Source organism: Gopherus evgoodei, chromosome 2 (assembly GCF_007399415.2).
Source record: "Gopherus evgoodei ecotype Sinaloan lineage chromosome 2, rGopEvg1_v1.p, whole genome shotgun sequence".
NCBI lineage: Eukaryota > Metazoa > Chordata > Testudines > Testudinidae > Gopherus > Gopherus evgoodei.
In genome coordinates, this window is record NC_044323.1 from 275,099,219 (window position 1) to 275,120,511 (window position 21,293).

A 21,293-nucleotide genomic window follows, 5' to 3' on the forward strand; every position below is an offset into this window, starting at 1 on the left:
GCCCAGTCATTCGTCCTTCCCTCCCCCTGCAGTGCATAGAGTAGGTCATTGCTGATGTATGGCTCAGCAAGCCTAGTTCCGCTATCCCCAGTGATTCAAATGCTTTCTTGTTTGCATCACACTAGAAGCAGACCTGGAAGAATATGGATGGCGGACCAGATGTCCAGATTTTATAGGGACAGCCCCAATTTTGGGGTCTTTTTCTTATATAGATTCCTGTTACACCCCGCCCCCATACCGATTTTTCACACTTGCTGTCTGGTCACCCTAAATATGGACTAGATCAGAGAGCGCAGCAAAGACTCCTGTGACACCCTATAGACTAACACGTATTGGGGCATGAGCTTTTGTGGGTGAACACCCATTTTGTTGGATGCACCGGCTGCATAGATAGGAGAGATAATCCATTTATGGGGTGCAACATAGATTTTTTTTGTCATTGACAATAGTGGGAACAAGACAGTACCGGGTTTACAATAGCACTGGGCCCAAGCTCCACATGGGTCCTGGCCCAGCCCGCTCTTGGGGCAGGGGGGTGAGGCAGAATGGGGGGCTGGGAGCACCCCCATATGCCAAATCCAGGCCCCCAGCCCTGACTCCTGCACCCCCACACAGATACCCAGCCCCCCCGTGCCCTGACTCCTGAACCCCCCACATTACCACTTGCACCCCTCGCACAAAACAGGAGCTGCCCCAGGTAAGCACTCCACACCCCAACCTTCTACCCCAACCCTGAGCCCGCTCTCTCACCCTAACTCCTGGCCAGACACTGCACCCCAACCTCCAGCCTGCTCCTGCATCCTAACTTCCTCCCAGACCCTTCATCCCCAGCCCTGAGCCCCCTCCTGCACCCTAAGTCCTGGCCAGACTCTGCATCTCAGCGTTTAAAAAAAAAAAAATAAAGCGCTCTAATCCAAAGCACTTTACAATAGTTAGATAATGGTACAAACAATATTTGGAAAAATCATTAAGTGGTCCGCCAAGACCCTCAACAATTTTCAAGTGGTCTGTGGAAAAATAAGTTCCACTACAAAAACAATCAAGGTACCTCACTTTATTTTCATGTACTTTCTATTATTTATAGGAGGAGAATAAAGAAAAAAAGAATGAAAAACGGGGTGGAGGAAGGAGATAAGAGAGAATGTTCTTTTTCTTGGCTGAGTCCCAAGGAGGGGCCCCAAAAATGAAGCTGAGCACAGGGCCCCACTAACTCTAAATCCGCCATCAGTGCCGCCCAGAGGATTCAGGGGGCCTGGGGCAAAGGCGCCAACCACTGCCGCATTTGTACTCACCCAGTGGCACTTCGGGTCTTCGGTGGCACTTCAGCGGCGGGTCCTTCACTCACTCCAGGCCCCTCTCCATCCAGCCCAGTGCAAGGGCACTGTACATAAACCAGCAGTTGCCAGATGCACACTGGCCCACCCAGCCCTGTGCTGCCAGCGGGCCTTTTCCCCTCGGGGGTGGGCCCATGACGTGCCACACAGCCTCCAACTTCCTATGTCCAGTGTCCCCTGGAACTGGTTTGCCCAGCAACCTCCCCCACAGACCCTTCACAACAAATGCTGAGCGGCCTGCATACCACCACCCCTGTCCAGCACCCTCCCACAAACCCGCATCACTACTGCCCAGTGCACTTCCCCACAGCCCACCTCCACAACTAAACAGACCTCTTTCACTGACCCCCAAAAGACTCCCCAATGGCCAGTAACCCCCTGACACACCTCCAGACACGCACTTCCTCACACCCTGCCCTCTGGTCACACTCACCGGCCCTGCTGGAAGGTGACGGTGTTTGCCAGGCTGAGCCAGCAGCGCGGCTGGGGTCGATCCAGTGACAGGGCAGGGAATCACTCCGTCCTCTTGGGAGTGGTGCAATTAGCCAGGCCAGAGTCTGCCCCCGTCTTGGCCAGACTCCCTCGGGACCCACTTGTCTGGAGATAAGCTGACTATACATCCCTGTTTGGCCAGGACAGTTCTCTTTTTAAGCTCTGTCCCAGCCATCCTGACTTTTTTCCCATCTAATCACTGCGCACATATGGTATACCCTCACTACTCTGAACTGATTTCCAACTTTTATGCTCAGTAGAGGAAAACGAAAATTGAGAGGTAAACTGTGCAGGAGTGTAATGATGCTGGTTCTGGCAGGACTCAACTGAGAGTGCCAATGCAGGACAAATTACTCAAAGCAGGGCAGTTACAGCCCAAGGCTGTTTTTTTCCCACCTCTAAGGCAAACCAAACCAGCCAGACAGGGAGAACTTTGGTTTTACCCCACTGGCTAACCACAAGTCACACAAGCAATTCTTTTATATACTCCAGTTTCCCAGTATCACCACCAGTGCCAATCGGTATGGGGACAAATGGTTATGAAAACCAATACCCCAGTAAAAGAAAAAAGGTTCTCTTGATCCCAAAGGACCAAGCCCCAGACCCAGGTCAATATACAAATCAGATCTTACCCACAAATCACGCTGTTGCCAGTCCTTTATAATCTAAAATCTAAAGGTTTATTCATAAAAGGAAAAAAATATAGATGAGAGCCAGAATTGGTTAAATGGAATCAATTACAAACAGTAATGGCAAAGTTCTTTGTTCAGGCTTGTAGCAGTGATAGAATAAACCGCAGGTTCAAATCAAGTCTCTGGAGTACATCCCCTGCTGGAATGGATCATCAGTCCTTTGTGTAGAGCTTCCATTTGTAGCAAAGTCCATCCAAAGGTATGGAGCAGGATTGAAGACCAGATGGAGGAGCTGCAGCAACTTTTTATATTCTCTTGCCAGGTGGTTTTTCTTTCTTTGTTCCAAAGATAAGTATTCCATCGCATGGCATGGAAAAATCTCAGAGTTCTGTCCATAGGCAGGTCCATGCATACCTTGCTGAGTCACAAGGCATGTCTGCCTTCTCACAACGAGTCAGTTGTATATCTGATGGTCCTTAATGGGCCATCATGCAGGCTAGGCCGAGCTGACACCAACTTGTTTAAGATGTCACCCAGAAGGAGAGCATAAGTTTGAAATACAAACAGTACAGAGCCAATATTCATAACTTCAACTACCAAAATAATACACACATACAGAAAGCATAATCATAACCAGCCAACCACAACCTTTTCTTAGACATCTCATTTGACCCCCTTTACACAAGTTTTGGTGCGACCACATCAGGGACCTTGGTTGCAACCATGTTCTATACAGTCCCAGTTCAAGTCAATAACATGACAAGGAGTCATCTCCTTTCCAACAAGAGAAGGCCGTGAGACATCAGACAAACCACTGTGGATCATCTGTGGACAAAAGACTTGGTTGATTGCTCCCCATCACACACCCACGAGGAGGTGGAGACCTGCACAAACACTTGCCCCATCAGTTTGAGCTCTGGGGAGGGAATAAAAATCCTTGTCAAGAAGGAACTGTTGTCCCTATGCTGCTTGGACTTCAGGGAGATGGCACACCTTCTAAGCATAAGCAAGAGATCGTGGCTGTTTGGCTAGGATAGCCCAAGGGACATACAGAGCTTGCATGTTACAGCAGCTTCTACTACTTTTTGAAACCTCAGACTGTAACTCCTTTGTATGTGTATGTTTACCTGCTTTAACCTGGTATATTGTAATTCCATTCACTTCAATTGAAGTTCTGTGTGCAGCACCTCTAAAAGTTATGCCCTAGGAGTCTAAGCATGGGTATCCAAAACCAATGGTCACTCTTGAAAATGTGGGCTGTTGAAAATGTGCCTTTTTCTTCATCTGTAAGGTGGAAATATTAATAATACATACTCAGAGGGATTCTGTGGATGTTTCTAAAGAACAAGGAGATCAATAGATCTAAACGGAAAATGTAAAGGAATAATATTTTGATGCCTGGATATTACTGTGATGGGCACATTAAAGATGTGTGAAATTGATTAGGAAGAACTTTTTCCATTTCCTTTTGTAACATGATATAGTTAAATTAGCCACACTGTGACTAATATCCACCATGTTGCATGTATATCCCAAGGCCCCAGTCTGGCAAAAAAACATCTATTTTAGGGGTTTACTTATCATTTATTTTAATCTCCCTTAGTTTTATTTCCATATTATAATAGGGGGATTACATCTGACAAGCCACAGTTCAGAAATAGTATGTTGCTGCCAGCCAACACATTGTCTTTCTCGGTGATTACAAAGAACCAGTGGAGAACTCCCTAAATCACAATGAAGCAAGCTTTTTTAAAAAGAAAGCACCCAGGCCCAAATATCATCGGCTTTACCCAATCCCTTAAGTCCAACTTAATTAAAAAATGAGGGAGATAATAGGCAAGTGGTGGAAGATGAGATCCAGGCTCTGCAGGCCACTACTGCTTTATTATTCAGCATGCTTGGAGGCCTGTATTCAAACAGTTATTGTTTATGGAGAGTAAAGAAGACCAAGGCAGGAGTCTCCCCTGGGGAAAGCTACTCCCTTGGCTACCTTCCTCAGCCTCCTGACCTGCTCACGCCCCTCTCCTACCTTCCCTCTTGCCCCGCCCACTCAGCTCAGGCCGGAGCCGCTGGCCTTTCTGTCTATCAAACACCCACAGCCCACAAAGAGAACTACAGTTCCCGGCAGGCGCCCGTGCTTCCGGGATGCATGGCCTGTTCCATTATCCCAGGGGTGGGGGTTAGGGAGAATCTCCCACCAGTGTGCTGCATTCATGAGGCCCAACGGACTGTACCATGGTTCGGACACCCCCTAGGCTCCAGTCCCTCTCCCCGCGCCGCGGCCGGCGGGAGAAGTGGCGGTTGGTGTGGAGCCGCCTCGGGGTAGCTGTGGAGGAGGGAAGCGCCTCCCGCCCCTCGCTGCGTGAGGATGCAGAGCTCCGACCTGGGCAACAGGGAGCGCGGCAAGCTCTGGCACCGCAAGCCCGCCCCGGCCGCGCAGCAGGGGTAACCGGGGGCAGGAGGCGGAGGGAGGGAAGGGGCAGGTGGGAAGAGGAGCCCCGGGGGCAGATGGTGAGAAGCTGCCCAGGACGAAGGCCTGTGCCTGCTGCTGGCTGTAAGGGCGCAGCCAGGGGGCTGGGGCTGGTGGGGAAACCCCTGCGCAGGTCTCGGAGCTGTGGGCTGGCCCAGGAGTAGCCCCTCGTGGAAGATGCAAACATCAAGGGGGGGGACGATAGCTCAGTGGTTTGAGCATTGGCCTGCTAAACCCAGGGTTGTGAGTTCAGTCCTTCAGGGGGCCGTTTAGGGAACTGGGGTGGAAATCTGTTTGGGGACTGGTCCTGCTTTGAGCAGGGGGTTGGACTCAGTGACCTCCAGAGGGTCCCTTCCAACCCTGATATTCTGTGGTTCTAGCAAAAGATTTCTCCCCAGGCCAGAGGGCTGTAATACTTTTATCACTGATCTTATGCTGGCACTCAGTGGCCTTGCTTACGGACCCGGTTGTGTTAGGTGCTGTACAAACAGAGTAAAGCCAGGCTCGGCCCCAAGGAGTTTCTAGTCTACGCGCAAGACCAAGGATATCAGACAGATACCGACAGATGGGAGCGTAGGGAGAAACAATGAGGCAGTATGGGTCAGCACGATAGGCCTTGGTCTGAGCACACCCCTTGTCCTAATTGTTGCTAAGTATTTTGTAGGCCTCATGGCCAAGAAGAGTTATAAAGCGGGATTTGAAGGTAGATAATGAACTAGACTTGCAGATTGTTTACAAGAACACCACCTCCTGCCTTGTGGGGCAGCATGGGAGAAAGTACAAAGGTGCTTGTCTGAAAATTTGACATACGCAGTGGAGGCTGGCGCTTTGGGCTGATTGGAGGTGAGCCTCAACAGCTTGATAGTGCTTGAGAGATGTTAGCAAGGGAGGGGATTGAAAACAAGCCTCTTATGTAGAGAAGAAGGAGCCCGTGGAAGGGCTCAAAGAGAGGGGTGAAGTGGTCAAAGTGATGGGCTAGGAAAATAATCTTAGCAGTAGCATTCTGAGTGGATGTGAGTGGGACAAGATTGCATTAGTTAGGGCTAGAGAGAAGGATGTTACGGTAATCAAGATGCGAGATGAGAGCCTGGACCAGAGTTTTAACTGTATCAATGGATAGGAAAGGCCATATTTTAGAGATGTTATGCAGAAAGAAGTTCTCAGTTGAAGATGACACACAGGTTACGGTCCTGAGTGACAGACAGGATGATGGTTTTGTCCATAGGGATCAAGAAAGGAGAAAGTAGGGAGAGTTTGGGGGAGGAAAGTTAGGAGCTCTGTTTCAGTCATGTTCAGCTTAAGCTGGTAGCTGGACATCAGCAGGGAGACATCAGAGGGACAGTAGCATTCGCTTATAATTTCCAAACATATTTTCAAAACCTCAACCTACAAGGATGTTTGTTACAAACCAAAGCAATATCTCATACAAATAATAACAATATCCAACATATCTGCCTAATTATGGTCTCTTCTCTGTGGTCTTGTTACTGCAGCCCTTGCCCTTGCTCCTTCCTACTCCTCTCCTGCTGTCTCCTATCCCGTTGTCCAATGTTATCTCTTATTGTGCTGTATGTAGATTTAGGATGAGGTCTTGCAAAAACTTCTAGGTGGGCAGCACTGCATCTGTGCAGAGCCATTTCCAAGATCTACCCCATAGTCTGCATCTTTGCAGAGCCATTTCCAAGATCTAGCCTAGTCTGTAATCTCTTTCAGCAGAGAAGTGTCATGCACATGCACAGTACTGTATGAATAATACATGTCCTCCACAATTAGAGATTTCTCAAAATCAAGTACTTCATTAGGATACTATTTGTTTATCCCTCATGCACACCAGACCATGCCCTGAGCAGTCAGGAATTTGAACAATATAAGACATACTATGATCTTGCAGACTGTGGATTTGAGATTATGAAGAAAAGCACAAGACCCTGTGAAATGGGACTGATTAGGAAAAAAAGAAGTATAGACCCATTGACAGGCTTAGTAAGAAAAGACCCTGAATCCTCAAGATCGGGGCTGTTTAAGGCTGTGGCCTGGAGAGAAATCCCCTCCTAGGGGCCCTCTGATCTGTCACCAAGGAGAGACAGGGCCTGTGTGTTTATATCCCCACAGGACATCTGTCAAACAGGGATTTGCCTTCAACAGGATGATACAGGCTTGGTGTTTAAAAATGACAAACTTCCTGAAGAAAAATAAACAGTTCTAATAGTATTGCAGTAAATTAATGTGCAAATTATTTTGAGGCATCATCAGTGTGAATAGCAAAAATATGCATCTAATTTTTAAAAACTGCATTAGACAAAATTGCTTAGAAAGTTACCAAGAAAGTTATTAGAAATATAGGCATGTGATGATAGAGAACAAGTGCAAAAGATGAACTGGAATAACTAGCATGTATATTGTATTCAAAAGTTGAGAAACTTTTTGTATAATGGTTAGGCATAGAGGTTCTGATTGTGACTCCATAAATAGAGTTTATTATCGATTTGCTTTTTATTCCACTTAGAATGTAGCTGGGTTTCTTTATTTTCAGAGAAGAGTTTGGGTGGGGAGGTGAGTTAAAGAATGAATCTTCTGTAAATATCACAGACTAACAGAACCAGTCCTGTGAAAAGTTGGCTGTTATTTTTTGATGTTGGGGTAATTTTCCCATTGTACTTTTTTAATGGTATTCCTGATATTCTCCCATGATTAAAATATTACCAGTTATTCTAATGAGAAACCTAAAATAAATAAGCTTAAAGTCCATCTGGACTCATTCTTATTGACCCTCACTTCTTTTCTAAAAATAATAGAGAAAAGGTAAATTTAGCAGGCAGGTTACAGTAAAGCCAGCCCTCGCCTCCTCCTGTCACCTGGCCCATCTCTTTTGCCCTCTTGAAGGCCTTCTTATCTGGAGAAGAGAGGAGCCTGGGCCTCTCCTTTCCCATTCTATTGATTCCACTGCAAACTGTAGTGGGTGAATCCCTCTTTGAGAGATGCCCTATGGGGTATAATCACACAGACTCTGTCTCCCCTTCCCACTTGGTGGTCGATCAGAGGGCCCCTCAAAAGGGATTTCCCTCCAGGCAATTGTCCCTGATTCTTGAAGGGAGGGTCAGACCCCTCTTCACCCTCTTACCCCAATCTTTTGGTGCTAGCTGCTGCTTTTTAGACTACCAGTATCTCCTTGGCTGCTGCTACTGCTCCCATCCCCTGCTAATGTACAAACCCAAAGGATAGATACCTGTGAAAGACAGAAGTGGTAGAGAGCCAGTTTGGTCTCATAACATCTTAAGTTATTAGTGTGACATGACAGAGATTAGCTTGACTCGAATTTTTAAGAACATAGATAAAAGCTGTCTTCAGTGATTCCACCCCTGCAGCATATAAATCCTGACTCCACCTAATCTAAATGAATTTTTCTCATGAATCATAGCTACTTTTCAGTTTTTCATTAGATTTCTTTACAGAATGTCTATTTACTGCTTGTCAGACAGCGAATAATCTCTTGTGTAATAAACTTTTAAAAACTTTTACAAGTGTGTGTTCTTCCTCAAAAGTCAATGTCTAATCAGAATTGTAAAAACATAACCTAAGAATGTTTTTATATTGGATATATTTTAATGATTGTAGAGAAAAGTATGCTAAAGATGGTGTAATAAAGTGATTTGTTTGCTTTCCTCATAGAGTCATAGTAAACATTATTCACAGTGCCACAGGATATCATTCAAAGACCATACGTTTTCTGAATGTGGCCTTTGACAGTTCTGGAGATTCTTTACTTGCTGGAGACCACCAAGGGAATATTTATGTTTTTGACTTGACAGGAAACAGGTAAACGTTTCTCTTGCTGTGTGGCTCTCAGTTACTATTTTTGATAATCTAGATTGTTGTCTAACAGTCAGTTTTTTGCAACACTACTCCCACTTAAGACACCTGTTTCTGTTTGTTAAACAGGGTTTGTTTTGACTGGGATTGGTTGGGAGGGGAAGGGAAGATTGCATAAAATTTTTTTTCATAAGGTAAAGTATATTCAAACTGATTAGCATATTTAGTTAATTGGACACTGAGTTGAAGTGTTCCTTACACTATTGGACTATTGTTGGTTTTTGTTTTTCTTTTTAAATAGATTCAGTCTTGTTCAGCGAACCATGCAGGCTTGCACTGCTTTGGCGTTTAATCTTCGCAGGAAGACTGAATACCTTGTGGCTTTAGCAGATTATTCCATTAAATGTTTTGATACAGGTAAGACATTTAAAAATCTGACTAGAAAAATAAGAATAGCTATATTTTCATAGGAAATCCATATCACAATTAGTCAAGCACAATAGTTATTTCTGATCTGATTAGCAGTTAAATGGCTAACAATATTGCCAATTCGTTGTTCAGAAGTTAATCTTCAGAGATGATATTACTTCCCCCCCATTTAAGAAGTGCATTCTTACTGCTACTGTTTCAGACAATCTGGATTTAGACTTTCTTAGTTAAGTAGTGGAAACCAACCAGATATAGTTCTGGACTTTGATATTCTTCCACCAGTATAATTGCTGAGGATCATAACCAACTGTAGAACTAAATAGCTATTAATCAGGTTATAAAGAAGTATATTCTTAAAAAAAAACGAGCTTGCAAAATGGTGAAATAGAAGTATGAAAATGTGTTAAACTCCCAGGCCTAAAAAATTGATCAGGATGTTGCATCTGAATGTAGAGGTTCCGGTGATCATAGCCTGCTGTTCGTTAAACCAGCCTTCCTTGTATGTATAAATAGTAACTTCAATACTCACTCATTTCACCCACAAGTTAAAACAAGTGTAGAATCCTGACTTAAGCCTACAAAGTATGTTGTTTTTTGGCTGGGGGCATGGTGGTGGTTTAATATTGATGTTCCCACTGGCAAGGTCTGCCTAGGAGGCATATCCAGCTTGTTTGGTGGGCCCTGTGCACAATTTTTAAGACTGATCACTGAAGACACATTAAACAAGTCTATGCAAGATAGCTTATGAAATAACTTATGAAATCCTTTATTTCCCACTGATCAGCAGGATGTTTTTTTCCATAATGTATAGGAATTACATGAAGGACAACTCACTTGTTCCTCATTTGTTGGATAGTAATGATAAATAAAGGTTCATTAGGCATTCTCAAGAGACCACACCCTTCATATTGTTTGTACTGAAAAATACTAGCACTTGTTGCCTCACTTTGCATAACTTTTTAATCAATTTCATTTATACCATAGACACCAAGGAGCTAGTTAGTTGGATGAGGGGACATGATTCTTCAGTATCTTCAATCTCCGTCCATGGTTCAGGCAGATATGCCATTACTACATCCACTGATACAGCACAATTGTGGGATCTCGATACTTTCCAAAGAAAAAGAAAGTTGAACGTCCGCCAATCTGTGGGGATTCAAAAGGTCAGTAAAGAGTCATTGTTAAACAAAGGGTATATAAACATACCTGAGAATACAACTACATACTAAAATCAGGAGTACTTAAAAATATTCTTTCAAACAAAATAGATGAATCTTTTCTTTGTCCTCTAACCATCTCACCTTTGCCATCAGATCTCACAAGATAGGGTTATGAGACAGTAGTTGTGGAGCTCTTCAGGGAACACCGAAGCACTGCATAAAGTACTAATGTTTCATCAGTATTGAAGCAAAGTCAAAGCAGTTGTTAGAGGGCACTATGTGGCAGGAGATTCATTTGAAAGACTGTACCTTAAGACGGAGGTCCTCACCACTTATGGCCATTGAAAACTCTTGACACTTTTTCTGATAGTAGGGCTGTTAACTCCGGTTTCTTTACTGGATTCTAGCTAGGGCTGTTATATTCTGGAAGTCACCCTGTAGCTTCAGTTATAGCAGGGGTGACCAACCTGTGGCTCCGGAGCCGCATGTGGCTCTTCAGAAGTTAATATGCAACTCCTTGCATAGGTGCCAACTCTGGGGCTGGAGCTACAGGCACTAACTTTCCAATGTGCCAGTGGTGCTCACTGCTCAACCCCTGGCTCGGCCCCAAGTCCTGACTCCACTTCACCCCTTCCCCCAAGGCTCCTGCCCCTTCCCCAGAGCCTCCTGTGCCCAGGCTCCTCCCCCTTCTCCCCCCTCCCAAGTCTCCTGCACACTGTGAAACAACTGATTGTGGTAGGTGGGAGGCATGGGAAGGGAGAGGGAGGTGCTGATCAGTGGAGCTGCCGGCAGGCGGGAGGTACTGGGGTTGGGGCGGGGGGGAACTGATGGGAAGGCTGCTCACATATTACTGTGGCTCTTTGGCAATGTGCATTGATAAATTCTGACTCCTTCTCAGGCTCAGGTTGGCCACCTCGAATTAGAGGTACATCTTTCACTTCCTGTCCTAAAACTGTTGTTTAGTGAGCGCTGTTCAAATAATTGTCATGTTTATCCTAGAGGTGACTGCACTTCATTAGGGGGTGAATTTGAGATATCCCTTATAAATCAGCAAGTAATTGTAGTGTATTCCACATTTAGCATACGTGAGTGGGTAAAGTTTTCTGCCAATAGCTTTTGGAATTTGGTAGAATCCATGAGTTTCCATGTTGAAATAAACCATTAATATAATAAAATAATGTAACCATGCAGTACAGAGATAATGGAGCTGAGCCAAAAACCCTTGAAGTTAATGGATGCCTTCCCATTGATTTCAGTAGGACTTGAATCAGACTCAGCATAAGGAAATTTTCTGAAGAATGGGTCTTAGGTCTCTTGTGGGTTATGCTGTCACTTCAATAGAATTATTTCTCTGTATTTGATTATCCGTTATTGTTGTATTACAAATTGTGAACCATGTAGTATTAGGTATATACAAATTTTGAGAATGCGAAATGAAGCTTCTATTTTAAAATGCCAGCTCAGCCGAAGTTCAGGAATTTGTCTTTGTCGTTGTAGTCTGTGTACATATTGTGGAAACTTTAGATTACTATTATTTTTACCTACATAGTGGCCATTGTAATATGAGTGTATTGCAGAAATTAACATGAATTGTTTCATTGAAATAGCACAGATCAGACCCACCTCACCATCTGCCATTACTTTCCATGAATGAGATAATTGCTTTCAGACTGTGGTCCAAATTAAGGAAAAGCCAGGGTGATTAATGTTGCACTGCATCCTAAACATAAGGTAAACTTGGGCCTGGTCTACACTAGTCTATTTCAGAATTAGCTGAGTTAATTCGAAAAAAAATGATTCCGTCCACATGACCAAACTGGCTTTTTCAATTTAAGGGACTCTTTAAATCGATTTTTATACGCCACCTCGGCAAGTGGAGTAACGCTTAAATCGAGATCGCAATCCTGGGTTAAAGGTATTGTGGATGCAATTTGATGTTATTGGCCTCTGGAAGCTATCCCAGAATGCTCCCTTGTGACCACTCTGGACAACACTCTCAACTCCGATGCACTACCCAGGTGGCAGGAAAAGCCCTGGGAACTTTTGAATTTCATTTCCTGTTTGGTCACCATCAGCACAGGTGACCGTCAGCACAGTCCACCATCACAGGCGACCATGCAGAGTCCATCATCACAAGAGATCACGCAGTTCCAGATTTGCAAACGAGCTCCAGCATGGTCCGAACGGGAGGTACTGGATCTCATCGCATGTTGGGGAGATGAGTCTGTTATGGCAGAACTACGTTCCAAAAAAAGGAACGCAAATACGTATGCTAAAATCTCCAGGGCGATGACGGAAAGAGGCTACTCCAGGGACACAGAGCAGTGTCATACAAAAATCAAGGAGCTCAGGCAAGCGTACCAAAAAGCCGGGGAGGCAAATGGTGCTCTGGGTCACAGCCCCATACATTCTGCTTCTACCATGAGCTCCATGCAATTACAGGGGGTGACGCCACCACTACCCCACCACTGTCCGTGAACACCTGCAAGGGGAGAGTAGCATGCAGCAAGGAGGAAGAGTAATTGGAGAATGAAGAGGAGGAGGACAGTGCACAGGCAGCAAGTGGGGAATCTGTTTTCCCCTCAGCCAGGAACTATGCTTAACAATGGAGCCAATAGCCTCCCCCATTCCCAAGATGGGCTCCCGGACCATGACCCTGGAGAAGGTACTTCTGGTGAGTGAGAGCCTGATTGGAGCCACATGGTGGGAGGCACGGGGGAAACCCAGCCGCGCTGGGCTGTTCACATATAGTTTAAAGGGCTCATCCCTGCTCAGAGCATCATCAGAGCCACGTGGTAGGTTTTGGGGGTGGGGGTGGGAGTTGAGTGTTGTGTGAAGTAATCATCCCAGAAAGCCCGCAGGCCTTGCTTTATGGCAAACCCACCAGTCATTGCTTGCTATGGGAAAGGGGTCCCAGCAGTTTGAAAGCATTGAAATGAATGTACAAGAAGCAGAACCCCGTGTGCCCCTAGGCTGCCTGCAAGCTGAATTCTGTTGCCCGGCTGTGTGTGATGGCTTACTCACACCAAAGTGTCCTCTTTGTTCTCTGAAATATATCTTTTAAAATACTACCCTCCCTTTTTTCTCCTACCACAGGTGCAAATGTTTCAACGCAGCCCCTATTTACTCCATCCCAGAGGCTGGTCCAGATTAGAAGGCAGAAAAAACGAATTTGGGAAGACGTGTTTGCCGAGCTCATGCAGTCCTCCTATACTGATAGGGCCCAGCTGAATGCATGGAAGCAAACAATTGTGAAGTCCTGTAAAACATTATAGGAACACAAAGAGAGCAGGCAGGACGCTATGGTCAAGCTTATGGGGGAGCAAACTGACGTGTTATACTGTATCGTGGATCTAATGCATGAAAGGCAGCAAGACCCCAGACTTCCGCTGCAGCCCCTGTATAATCAAACTCCCTCCTCCCCAAGTTGCATAGCCTCCTCACCCAGACACCCAAGAACACGAGGGGAGAGGCTATGGGGACACATACAATCAACCCCAGAGGATCGCCCAAGCACCAGAAAGGTGGCACATGCAGACTTTTGATTTTGTTTCTTGCCTTGTCCTTCCCTGCTTCTCCACCCCCTGAACCCAAACCCTCTCCCCTAGTCTGCATTCTGATTTCTCTCAATGTGTTGGGCAACAAATAATAAAGAACAGTTTTAAAACAATTCAGACTTAATTTCCTTTCATATATATAGAGGGTGGGTAACTTCAAGAGAAACAAATACAACTGTCACACTGTACCCTGGCCAGTCATGAAACTGGCTTTCAAAGTTTCTCTGATGCGCAGCGCACCCTGCTGCACTCCTCTAATTGCCCTGTTGTCTGGCTGTGCGAAAATGGCTGCCAGGTGAGTTGCCTCAACCTCCCACCCCACCATAAAGGTCTCCCACTTACTCTCACAGAGATTATGGAGCACACCACAAGCAGCAATTACAATTGGAATATTGGTTGTGCTAAGATCTAACCAAGTCAGTAAACTGCACCAGCACACTTTCAAACATCCAAAAGCGCATTCTACCACCATTCTGCACTTGCTCAGCCTATAGTTGAACTGCTTCTTACTACTGTGCATGGTGACTGTGTACAGCTTCATGAGCCATGGCATTAAGGGGTAGACTGGGTCCCCGAGGATAACTATAGGCATTTCAACATCCCCAACAGTAATTTTCTGGTCTGGAAAGTTATTTGCTTCCTGAAGCTGTTCAGATAGACCAGAGTTCCTGAAGAAGTGAGCATCATGCACCTTTCCTGGCCAGCCCATGTTGATGTCAGTGAAATGTCCCTTGTGATCCACCAGTGCTTGCAGCACTATGGAAAAGTGCCCTTGGTGGTTTATGTACTGGCCACCCCAGTGTGCCGGTGCCAAGATAGGAATGTGTGTTCCATCTATCACCCCACCGCAGTTAGGGAACCCCAGCGCATTAAAGCCACCCACAATGGACTGCACATTTCCCAGAGTCACTGCCCTTAATAGCAGCTGGTCAATGATTGTGTTGGCTACTTGCAGCACTGCAGGCCCCACAGTAGATTTGCCCACTCCAAAGTGATTCCTGACTGACCAGTAGCTGTCGGGCATTGCAAGCTTCCACAGTGCTATGGCCACTCACTTCTCAACTGTGAGGGCTGCTCTCATTTTGGTGTCTTTGCATTTCAGGGCAAGGGACAGCAAGTCATAAAGTTCCATGAAAGTGGCCCTACGCATACGAAAGTTTCGCAGCCACTGGGAATCATCCCAAAACAGCAACACTATGCTGTCCCACCAATCTGCGCTTGTTTCCCAGGCACACAATCTGTGTTCCACAGCATGAACCAGGCCCAATGGCACTATGATCTTCCAATCCCCACGTGCCATGCTGCTAGGAATGTCTGTGTCCATGTCCACATCAGTAGAGTAATTGCATTGTCATCGCTTCCTCGCCCAGTTTTGCAGGTACTGCACATAGTGTTGGATAATGCGGGAGGTATTTACAATGGTCAAAACTGCAGTGGAGATCTGAGCGGGCTCCATGCTTGCCGCATTATGGTGCCTGTAAGGGTAATCCTTGAAAAAGGGAGAGAAACGAGCTGTTCGGTTCAATATGGCCGATAAAAAGCAGTAAGTAGTTGTCTTATGTAGCTTTCACGGAGTCAGGAAGCTCGTTAGAGCTGCAAGAGTGGGAGAGCAGAGTTTGTGGTGGAAACATGAGCAGAGTTTGCGGTGCAAGCTGTGAGGCTCTGTTCATGATGGCCAAAAAAAGGCGGGGACATATTGCCTTCTGTAGCTTCCATGGGAGCCCATGACTGACAACATGGAAAAAGCAGCGGAAGCTGTGTGGCTCTGTTCACAATGGCCAAAATACAGCAGGGACTTGTTGCCTTCTGTAGCTTCCACAGGAGCCCAGGACAGACAACATGGGAAAAGTGGCGGAAGCTGTGCGGTTCTGTTCATGGTAGTCAAAAAAGATGGGAAATGCTTAGATGAAAGAGTAGATAGAAAGACAAGAGAACATGTGAGGTGGATTCATAGTATCAGGAGAAAGGCAGTGCACCGTGCTGCGCCGCCTGCTGGTAGTATGGCATCTGTCGTAGTTTTCACAGAGGGAGGAGCGAGTAATGGCACACACCCATGAGAATGTTTTTGCCCCATCATGCACTAAGAGCTTAACCCACAATTCCAATGGGCAGCAGAAGCTGCGGGAACTGTGGGATAGCTACCACAGTGCACCGCTCCGACATTCTAACCTCAGTACTGTGGATGCACACTTCCGAATTCACATGCTTTAGTGGGGACACACAACACCAAATGCTTCCGAAAATTCAAATAAAAAGTTCGAAATAATTTCGTACTGTAGACGTACCTGTGGACTTCAGCTGGCTGAACCTAGTCACTGACAATAGAAATACTATGTGTGTGGAGAGGATTTTACTAAAATCCCAAACTAGTGCCTCTCCTTTCTAAAGATGATAAATTCGTACAGCCTCTAATGTAAAGAACCTTCTAATCAGGAAGCTGTGTGATTCTGTGGATAGGGCACTGAATTGGGAGTCAGAATATCTTGGTTCTGTTCTTGGCTCTACCATTCATTTGATGTGTGTCCTTAGACAAATCACTTAACCTCTCTGAGCCTCAGTTTCCCATCTTTAAAGTAGGGAAAATGATGCTTACCCACATTTAGTGCGTTAAGAAGTATGGCTAAGTGCTGATATTATTATTAGAGTATGACTGGGGACACTGACTGTAAAGTTCCATTCTAATTTATTTCCTGAACCATATTGATGGTTTTGCACTAGTCCCAGCAGTGCATAGCTGGGATCCTATCAGTTAAATGCAACTAGTAAGATCTATACCACCTATGCTCAAAAGGTGCAGGAGCAAAAGCTAATGAATGAGACAAAAAGCATTTTGTGAGGTTGGTAGGTGAAGAGAGGCAGTTTTAGTTGGGAGAGGAAGAAAAGAAATTAAAAAGGGACATTTTATTCTGTCCCTTTTACCAGAGTGCCAAACTGCCATTTCAACATCATTTTGTGGCCCTTTTTAAACACACTTTTTAGAGTAAAACAAAAACCAGGAAACGAACAGAATATCCCAATTTGTTAAAATAAAAGAACAGCAATTTTCAACTTGCTTTAGGTGAGAAATTACTGCTGGAAATGTAGCTGGGTTTCTGAGGAGCAAGGAGTAGGGAAGGGCCCAAAATCGTGTGTGTGTGTATTTTTTTTTTTTTTTAAGACCAGAAAGGATCATTACGATCATCAAGGTCTGACCTACATGGCACAGGCCATAAAATTTCATCCAATAATTATTGTATTTAGACCAATAATTGTGGAAGAACAGAAGTATATCTTTCAGAAAGATGTCCAATCATGATTTTACAATCCAGGTGATTTGATACAAAAGACTTCATGTAAACAATAAGTATATTCAGAAGAGTTGAAAAAAGGTGTTTATTACATTTTTTCTATTTTTCATTTATCATAATAATAGGAACTATTTTTCACAGTGGAACAATAGTTTGCATAACCTCTGACAGCTGTTTTTATACTCTTTTTTTAATAATGATACATGAAATTAACGAGCCATATGCTAACAATAATAAACCACTTCAGAGACTGAAGGCAATTGGTACACTTCTCAAGCTCATTGCAAGTCTTCAGGAAGACTTCTGATATGTGCACTGATAGTACACTAATGTGCACACTGCTGAGGCTTAATGATAGGGCATATCAAATTCATGGTCTATTTTGGTCAATTTCACAGTCATAGGATTTTTAAAATTGTAAATTTTGTGATTTCAGATATTTAAATCTGAAATGTCATATTGTAACTGTAGGGGTCCTGACCCAAAAGGGGGCTGTTGGGGGGAGGGGGGCAGCGGCCAAGGTTATTGTAGGGGGGTTTTGGCATTGCCACCCTATTTCTGCGCTCCTGCTGGCGACAGCGCTGCCTTCAGAGCTGGCTCACCAGACAGCTGCAGCTGCTGGCTAGGAGCCCAGCTCTGAAGGCAGTGCTGCCACCAGCAGCAGCGCAGGAGTAAGGATGGCCTGGTATGGTATTGCTACTGTGTTACTGCCTACGTGATATGGTATTCTGTGCTACTGCCTTCAGAGGTGGGCCCTGGGCCAGCAACCACCCCTTTCCAGCCACCCAGCTCTGAAGGCACCGCAGAAGTAAGGGTGGCAATACCGTAACCCCCCTACAATAACCTTGCGACCCCCACCCACGTGGCCCTCTTTTGGGTCAGGACCCCAGTTTGAGAAACACTGGTCTCCCCCATGAAATCTATATAGTACAGGATAAAAGTACACAAAAGACCAGATTTCAGTGACGCGATTTTCATGGCTGTGAATTTGGTAGAGCCCTACTTATTGCTATATTATTCTGACATTTCTGAAGTTCAAATGTAATCTTTCTTTTTTTATAGTATGTAAGGCAACTAGCCAGAAAATTATTCTATTTTTTTCCTTTTCCATATTAATTCTTTCAGGTTTTCTTTCTGCCACTAAGCAACACTATCCTCAGCTGTTTCAAAGATAACTCTGTCTTTGCATGGGAGTGTGATACTCTTCAATGTAAATACCAGTTGCCAACTCCAATAGAAGGCTCTGTGTTGCATTATAAAGTCTTTGCCGTTACCAGGTAAGTTGCTGCTTAAATACTCAGAAAGGAAATATTACAAAATTCTTAGCAGACAATACAAATTTTTCTCTCCTTTTTCTAAAATGTTTTGCACAAGTGTTGAGCTGTAGTTTTTCACCTCTAAACTAGATACCAAAGTTATTTTTAACAGAAGTCAAAATATTAGTGAGAGATTTAGGCCCCCTCAAAGTATTTAGGTTTTCATACAGAAAAGAAAAGCAGACTAATCACTCTCTCCAACAATCTCGATGCAGGGCTGCACAGTCCAGTAAAGGTGAGGAGTTAACAGAAAACACTTTTCAACATTATATGCTTGCAACACAATACAATAGAAATTATCTTCAGCAGTGATGATTTTTGAGAATGGAAGATAATATATGGCCCTACAATTGTAACTAGCAGTAGATTAGATTGATTTAATACAAACTTACTCCTGTTTCTGATGCAGAGATGGCCGGGTGCTAGTAACAGGAGGAAAATCGAATCATCTTCACTTGTGGTGTCTGGAGTCAAAACAGCTGTTAAGAATAATCCAGATGCCTACAAAAGTACGAGCTGTTCGCCATCTGGAATTCCTTCCTGATAGTTTTGATGGTGGTTCTAATCAGGTCAGTTGTATAGGAAATTTAAGAACGAAATCACTTGGTTTCTTAACTGAAATCACATACTTTCTGAGATTTGCTTTTCTTATTCTATACCGGGGTAGGCAACCTACGGCACGTATGCCGAAGGCGGCACGCAAGCTGATTTTCAGTGGCACTCACACTGCCCAGGTCCTGGTCACCAGTCTAGGGGGCTCGGCGTTTTAATTTAATTTTAAATGAAGCTTCTTAAACATTTTAAAAACTTTATTTACTTAACATACAACAATAGTTTAGTTATATATTATAGACTTATAGAAAGAGACCTTCTAAAAAACTTAAAATGTATTACTGGCACGTGAAACCTTAAATTAGAGTGAATAAATGAAGACTCAGCAAACCACTTCTGAAAGATTGCCGACCACTGTTCTATACTATATGCATGAAAGTTACTATATTAAATATTTGCTCTATTGCTGCTTCAAATTTTTTTATTTCAGAATTTTGAATTCATTCTTTTCTGTTTTGCATTAGGACTAATTTATAGAAATCTCCTTTACTTCTAGGTTCTTGGAGTGCTAAGTCAAGATAATATTATGAGATTTATCAATATACAGACGTGCAAACATCTGTTTGACATTGGGAATCATGAGGAGGGAATCAGCACAGCAGCTATTAGCCCAAATGGACGGTACATTGCATCAGTAATGCAAAATGGTAGCCTCAGCATATACAGTGTCCAGGCTTTAACGCAGGAAGTAAATAAGGTAGAGTTATACGTAAAGTAAATCACAAATACAGCATTAAGATGCCAGTAAAAGTCAGTCTCACCCACCCAAAAATTCAGTACTGAAAATACAATTTGTCCTTGTGTCATTAACTTACATATATTGTACTATGTAATATAGGATGCAAGATAAACAACATAGGGATTATAGACTGCACTTTGTGGTAACTCCAGTCCATTCGGCAAATTTTGTTTTAGAACATGCTTAAATATGTTTATCTTCCAGTTTTTCTGTTCTTCTCATAGCAATTTTGTCTGTGCACACGTTTTTATCAGCTTGGCTTTGATCATACAGCTTTTTGTCCATTTTCTTCTTGGAAGTACCATGCAACTGATATTGCCTTATCTGCAGACACAAATAAGCTTTTGTGATGCTGTGTTTGTCAAGAAGTATTCCCTTGGAAGCCATGATTATAAAACAATCATAGAGCTAGTCCCTTATGTAAATAATACATATTACAAAGACCAGTTTTTATTTTACTAAGGAAATAACTTCTGTATGGAGACGTAGGGGAAGAGGCACTTTTCTAAATCCAGAATTCCATATGCCATAAATCATCACACACTAAAAGTAAGCATATAAGGTTTACTGCGTAATAAGGGAGTTGAGCACAGGCCTTCAAGTCAGGTGACCTAATTTACATTCCCAACTTAAATGCTGAGTTTGTGTAGGACTTTCTGGCAGTGTAGTTAACTGTTTTGTTACTCACTTTTCCTCATGTTTAACATGGAAATATTACACATTCTACATGTGTCTTGTGAGAATTAGCTAATGTTTGTATAGCACTCTGAAGCACAAAGTAGTATAGTAACATTCAAGCACACACTGAAGTAATTTATTTTAAACACAGAACAATACTTGTATGTTGGTCAAACCACATACTAGTGTGCATCCTTGTACATCTAATTCAGAAGATACATTGTTTCTGGTTGAGTCAACATTTGAAAATCACGATTAAGATAGAACCTACATACATTTGCTTGTAACATACCTTGTTAAGTGTGTTTAACTTTCATTCACTTATCACATCTGTTTGGGTTTTGGTTTACACTGTGGGTCTCCTTAAGTCATGTTTTATAACACAAACATCTTTCAACATTGGTCATCAAGTTAACGAACACTATATAATCTAAAGTGTGCTCATTATAAAGGTGGGTATTGTAAAATGTTCTTTCTTACAGTGTCATAAGATGTTAACTGTATCATTCTTATTTGATGCTAGCCACCACCACCCTTGGTTAAAGTAGTTGAAGATTTGTCCAAAGACAAGTTGGGAGCAAGTAAACTTACAATGAGAGTGACATCAGGAAGGTCAGAGAGGCCTTGGAAATCGAGAGGAAGTAAAACTCAAACCAGAGTGCTAAAACCACAAGTGAATACATCACTTGAAAATAAAGAGGTAAGAGCAAATTGTAAATACTGTAAATGCTTCTCTTCTCTAATCTGTAGCGTTTGATTTTCATTGCCAAAACAACT

At 43.7% G+C, this 21,293-nt stretch overlaps 1 protein-coding gene across 4 annotated transcripts in view; it reads left to right on the forward strand.

Moving 5' to 3' along the window:
- Window positions 1-4,664: 4,664 nt before the first annotated feature.
- TBC1D31 (TBC1 domain family member 31) overlaps window positions 4,665-21,293 on the forward strand; it is a 42,373-nt gene continuing 25,744 nt past the window's right edge. The window contains exons 1-8 of one of the 4 annotated variants that reach the window (XM_030553772.1): window positions 4,665-4,903; window positions 8,598-8,744; window positions 9,040-9,155; window positions 10,152-10,330; window positions 18,297-18,448; window positions 18,897-19,056; window positions 19,596-19,796; window positions 21,040-21,216. In XM_030553772.1, the coding sequence (XP_030409632.1) occupies window positions 4,827-4,903; window positions 8,598-8,744; window positions 9,040-9,155; window positions 10,152-10,330; window positions 18,297-18,448; window positions 18,897-19,056; window positions 19,596-19,796; window positions 21,040-21,216 (1,209 nt within the window). In that variant the 5' untranslated portion in view covers window positions 4,665-4,826. Of the gene's footprint in view, window positions 4,904-5,235; window positions 5,772-8,597; window positions 8,745-9,039; window positions 9,156-10,151; window positions 10,331-18,296; window positions 18,449-18,896; window positions 19,057-19,595; window positions 19,797-21,039; window positions 21,217-21,293 lie in introns of those variants that run through there. The other 3 variants (XM_030553771.1, XM_030553773.1, XM_030553774.1) reach the window with 3 other exon arrangements.